General features: G+C 38.5%; 1 protein-coding gene across 1 annotated transcript in view; it reads left to right on the top strand.

The window, feature by feature from the left end:
* Positions 1 to 292: 292 nt before the first annotated feature.
* Positions 293 to 4825, top strand: part of LOC107563758 (GTPase IMAP family member 7-like) — a 13954-nt gene continuing 9421 nt past the window's right edge. Inside the window, exons 1-2 of the mRNA XM_016248700.1 lie at positions 293 to 329; positions 1917 to 2042. Of these exons, the coding sequence (XP_016104186.1) occupies positions 293 to 329; positions 1917 to 2042 (163 nt within the window). The remainder of the gene's footprint in view (positions 330 to 1916; positions 2043 to 4825) is intronic.

The following is a 4825-nucleotide window of genomic DNA, read 5'->3' as shown; positions in this document are numbered from 1 at the left end:
TGTACCGAATATCTTTACTTTTCAAATTATCATATCGAAGTTAGAAATTCAAATATTGTGACAAAATTAATTTTGTAGGGTGCCACAAGTTTGTTAAAATTTCCAAAGGGTGCCGCGACTAAAAAAAGGTTGGGAAACTAGACTAGACTATATGATCTTAGTGGATCCCTCTCATCACATTCTGTTCCCTTCTTGAAACTGACTTGATTTAACATGTGAATAGAATGTTCAAGAACATTATTTTGACATTAACCATGCAATGATGGTCTGATCCTCCCATATTAGTACTAAGATGGCGGTGCGTGCACACGTACTGTATCCCCACCATCGTACTGGCTAACGTATGCTCTTTGGATAATAAACTGGACTAAATCCGACTACTACGCTCAACTCAGAGGACTGTAAGAGACTGTTGTGTTTTTGTGTTCACGGAAACATGGCTCAGCAACAGCGTTCCGGACTGCGTTATTCAGCTCGACCAGTTAACATGCTATCGAGCGGACAGAGCTCGCGTCGAGGGAGGTAAGACCCGCGGCGGCGGGCTTTGTGTTTACATCAATGATGCGTGGTGCCGCGATGCTGTTGTGGTCTGCAAACACTGCTCACCCCTGGTGGAGTTTATGATTACTAAGTGCCGGCCATTCTATCTACCAAGGGAATACACAGCCATACTGCTTGTTGCTGTATACATCCCTCCCAGCTCCAAAAACAACAACAGGAGTGAGGCACTGAATGAACTGCACCAGCACATCAGTGAGCAGCAGACAGCCCACCCAGATGCTTTTCTCATCTTGGCTGGTGATTTCAATCATGCAGACCTCTAGAGTGTGTTCCCAAAGATACACCAACACATAGACTTTCCAACACGGGGAAACAACACTCTAGACTTTGTTTACACCACCCAGAGAGGAGCTTACAAGGCCCTACCCCTCCCCCATCTTGGCACCTCAGACCACATCACTGTCATGCTAATGCCTGCATACAGACCGCTCGTTAAAGTTGCCAAACCTGTTCACAAACAGATACAAGTGTGGCCGGCAGGACCTGCAGACTGAAGGACAGCTTCATCCATCAGGCTGTCAGGAAGCTGAACTCCCTCCAGACCTTGCCCCGCTCCTCTCTTTTGCCTCACGCACCTCTGAGCACTGGGGCAAAAGAGAGTGCTCAGAGTGCCCCCCCCCCCAGGACCCTTCCACTCCCCCCTCCCAAATACACACACACACACACACTGAACTGCACCAGTCACTTTGTGCAGCATTGGACTGCTCACTACCTCATCCAGCATTGTACTGCAAACTACCTCTCTGTCAGTTTAATTAAAGACTGTTCTCTGAGCTCTTTATCACTTTATCAGACTCATAAGCTCTTTTGCACTACACTCGTTATATCTTCACAGTTGTTTATATCACTGGTTTGCACTACAACTGCCATGTGCCTTATGCCATTTTTTCTATCTCCTTTTTTTTTTTTTTTTACAATGTCCTTATTTGTATATTGTATGGGTTGTATTTTATATATATTTAAACTGTATTTATCTGTATTATGTCTACTGTTAGTGTTAAGTGTTAACTGTATGCACCAAGGGTCTGAGAGTAACGCAATTTCAATACTCTGTATGTATGTGCTGTACATGTGGCAGAATTGACAATAAAGCAGACTTTGACTTTGACTTTGATATTAGGGTTTTAGACTGATTTCAACCAATAACACATCTGTCCTTTCAGATGTGATCTGTGGGATGTTTGTGTGGTGGTGGTGGTGGTGGTTAAATCTCAGGGCTGTTAACTGACAAGTTGCTGGCTGATCTATGCATTTCACAAAGACACTTTTCCTTAGGATCTTCCTAAAAGATTGTACTGTACGTAAAATTATAAACATCTAAATTACCACTTATGTCTGTTTTGTGTTTGATGCAGCATTAGATGGAGGGAGGCTGACCAGATGGATTCCTGACAGCAGAGCGAACAGACAAGATGATCAGCAGACTCCTGCTGTCAGTCTCTCATCCATAAGGATTGTGCTGCTGGGTGAAACTGGTGTAGGTTGAAAATGTCTTCCACACTCTGCAGTCAATTGCTGAATCAATTAATAAACTTTCACAGATGTCATTGAACAACATAAGTCATCAATCATGATTGTAAGTGCAGTTAATAGCTTCTTAAATAAATTATTTCAGCATGTTTCTCTCTTCTCAGGTCTTCCTCAGTGAAGTCATTATACTGCAGTATGATTATGAAGACATTGATTTGTTATTGTCCTCTTGCATTTTTGACAAACTATTTTCCTGTTTGACACTGTAAAGCTGCTTTGACACAATCATGAGGATGCATGTCACAGAATAAAGAATAAAATTAGGAGAAATTGGTTAAAATAGTTAAACTAAAATTGGATTATAATATTATAGGAAAAAGTATGGCAGCCACTCCGGTGGAAATATTAGGATTAAAATATCCACTGTGTAAAGAGCTAATAAACAAGATCTCAAACAAATGGCAGAAGAGAACAAAACATAAGGGGACACAATGGCCATGAGAAGGGACATTTGATGTAGCGTTATGTGAGGAAATGGAAACTCTGATAAAAACTATAAAACTAAGAGCATCAGTAAGAAAAGAGAAAAAAGAGACGCAAAAAGAGAAAGAAGTGATAGCCATGTTTAAAAAGGAAGGAGAGGACACATTAAAAAGTATAAAACAGGCCAGAAAAATACTGAAGGAGGCAGACAAAAAGACGAAGAAAAAATAAAAATTATTCTCTGAGGCCACCCCCCTATTTACCCACAGAGGGAGAGTTTCCAATCCTCAAGGGAACAGTAGAAGTAACTCATGAGCATGTTTTCAGAAAGTGATGGACGGCTGCAAAGGAGAGATTGTGTCAGAATTTTGGACATGTACCTATTACTCACTGTGTTTATCTGCTTACATGTTTAAAATATTCAAGGTGCATCTAAACCAGATGAGCTTAAGAACAGATTTACATGCAGACACATCTAAATATGGCAGAAGTCACAATACATTTCTGCACTCTATTTTAAGGTGTGAGTAATATTAATGAACTACACTCTTAAAAATAAAGGTGCTTCAAAAGATTCTTCAAGCGATGCCATAGAAGAACCATTTTTGGTTCCACAAAGAACCATTCAGTCAAAGGTTCTTTAAAGAACCATCTCTTTCTTATCTTTTTATAATCTGACTAACCTTCTTTCACCCCAAAGAACCTTTTGTGAAACAGAAACGTTCTTCAGCTGTTAAAGGTTCTTTATGGATCCATTTAGACAAAAAGGTTCTTCTATGGCATCGTGAAGCACCTTTATTTTTAAGAGTGTACATGTACTTACTATATGGTTAGGGTTTGGCTTAGAGTTACTTGCATGTAATTATGCATAGTTTATTGTTATTATAATAGTAAGTACATGTAACATGTGTAACAAGGACACCTTAAAATAAAGTGTTACCGAAAAAAAAATCCCTTTGACTTTCTGATATGTCATTTCACCAACCACCGACTGTTTATGTGTCTATATAAAGACCAGCAGAAAACTTTCATTTGGACTTCCGGAGCTTGACAGATTGACACACAGAGAGAAACAGGTTTGACTGCACTGCTTAATATGATCCATTTTAAAAGTTGTTTTCAATTATTCATTGACTTAATATGCTATGATAAGTCAGAAATAAACAGGAAATACAAAATTTGTCATGAAAGCGATAGAGTAAAACTTTATACTGTGTATAAACAGAATATTACTGTGAAGTATAATGATACAATACAACTGTATTCAGGAAACATATGCTGTAAATGTATTATTGACGGTCTAATGGAGACATTTAATCTTACTGGTAAAGCTAATAGTAAGACACTGAAACATTTTATGGAGAGACATTGGTGGATTTATCAAAAAACATCAGATTTTTTTTTCATTACTATATATTTCAGACAAAAAAAGTAAAACTGTCAGACAAACAGGGGAAGTTACATAAAAGAACTGAAAAGTAAACTGAAAACGTAACAACACCACTCCTAATGAAATACACCACTGCAGTCTCCTATGTGGCATCTAATTTACATTTTATCAGACAGCATGTATTTCTGTAAGCTTGCTTGGTTCTGTTTTACTGTTATTAAATCAAATCATAATCATGGTATACACTTATAGTAACTTAATGTGTACAAGAGCAGCAGCATTTTGAGTGGAGCACTTAGAGCTTAGGTTTCAATATTATTGATCTCCTTACAAATACTTACAGGTGCTATGAAGTATATTATGAAAACATACTTTAACAAAATATTTAATATAAAATTAACTTTCATGGATTCATAAAGGTTTGGTGTCACAAAACCAGTGTGAACAAGTCATTGCTAGTTAGGGCAAAACATTAAAGGGGTCATATGATGCTTTTTTAAAGATCATTATTTTGTGTATTTGGTGTAACAGAATATGTTGACATGCTTTAATGTTCAAAAAACACATTCTTTTTCAAATACTGTACATTATTGTAGGTCCTCTATGCCCCGCCTCTCTCAAACACTTCGTTTTCTACAAAGTCCCTCCTTCCGACAAGCGCAGTCTGCTCTGATTGGCCAGCTGACCCAGTGCATTGTGATTGGCCGAACACCGCAAGCACTCGTCAGAAATGTAATGCTCCTTACCATAATCGCGAGCTTCATCTTTCAAAATAAATGTAAAGACAGTAAATAATGTCATTAGTTTTACCATCAGTTCAAGCCCGAAAGGGGAACAGAGTCTTGTGACAGACACAGTGATGAAGCTGGTATGTGTTTGCAGTACACAAGCCACGGTTAAGACAGCTGACTCCACTGTGAT

The sequence above is a fragment of the Sinocyclocheilus grahami genome, unplaced genomic scaffold (genome assembly GCF_001515645.1).
Source record: "Sinocyclocheilus grahami isolate Dianchi unplaced genomic scaffold, SAMN03320097.WGS_v1.1 scaffold888.1, whole genome shotgun sequence".
Lineage (NCBI taxonomy): Eukaryota > Metazoa > Chordata > Actinopteri > Cypriniformes > Cyprinidae > Sinocyclocheilus > Sinocyclocheilus grahami.
Note: the sequence above shows the minus strand (reverse complement) of the source record. Positions and strands in the feature narration are given on the sequence as shown.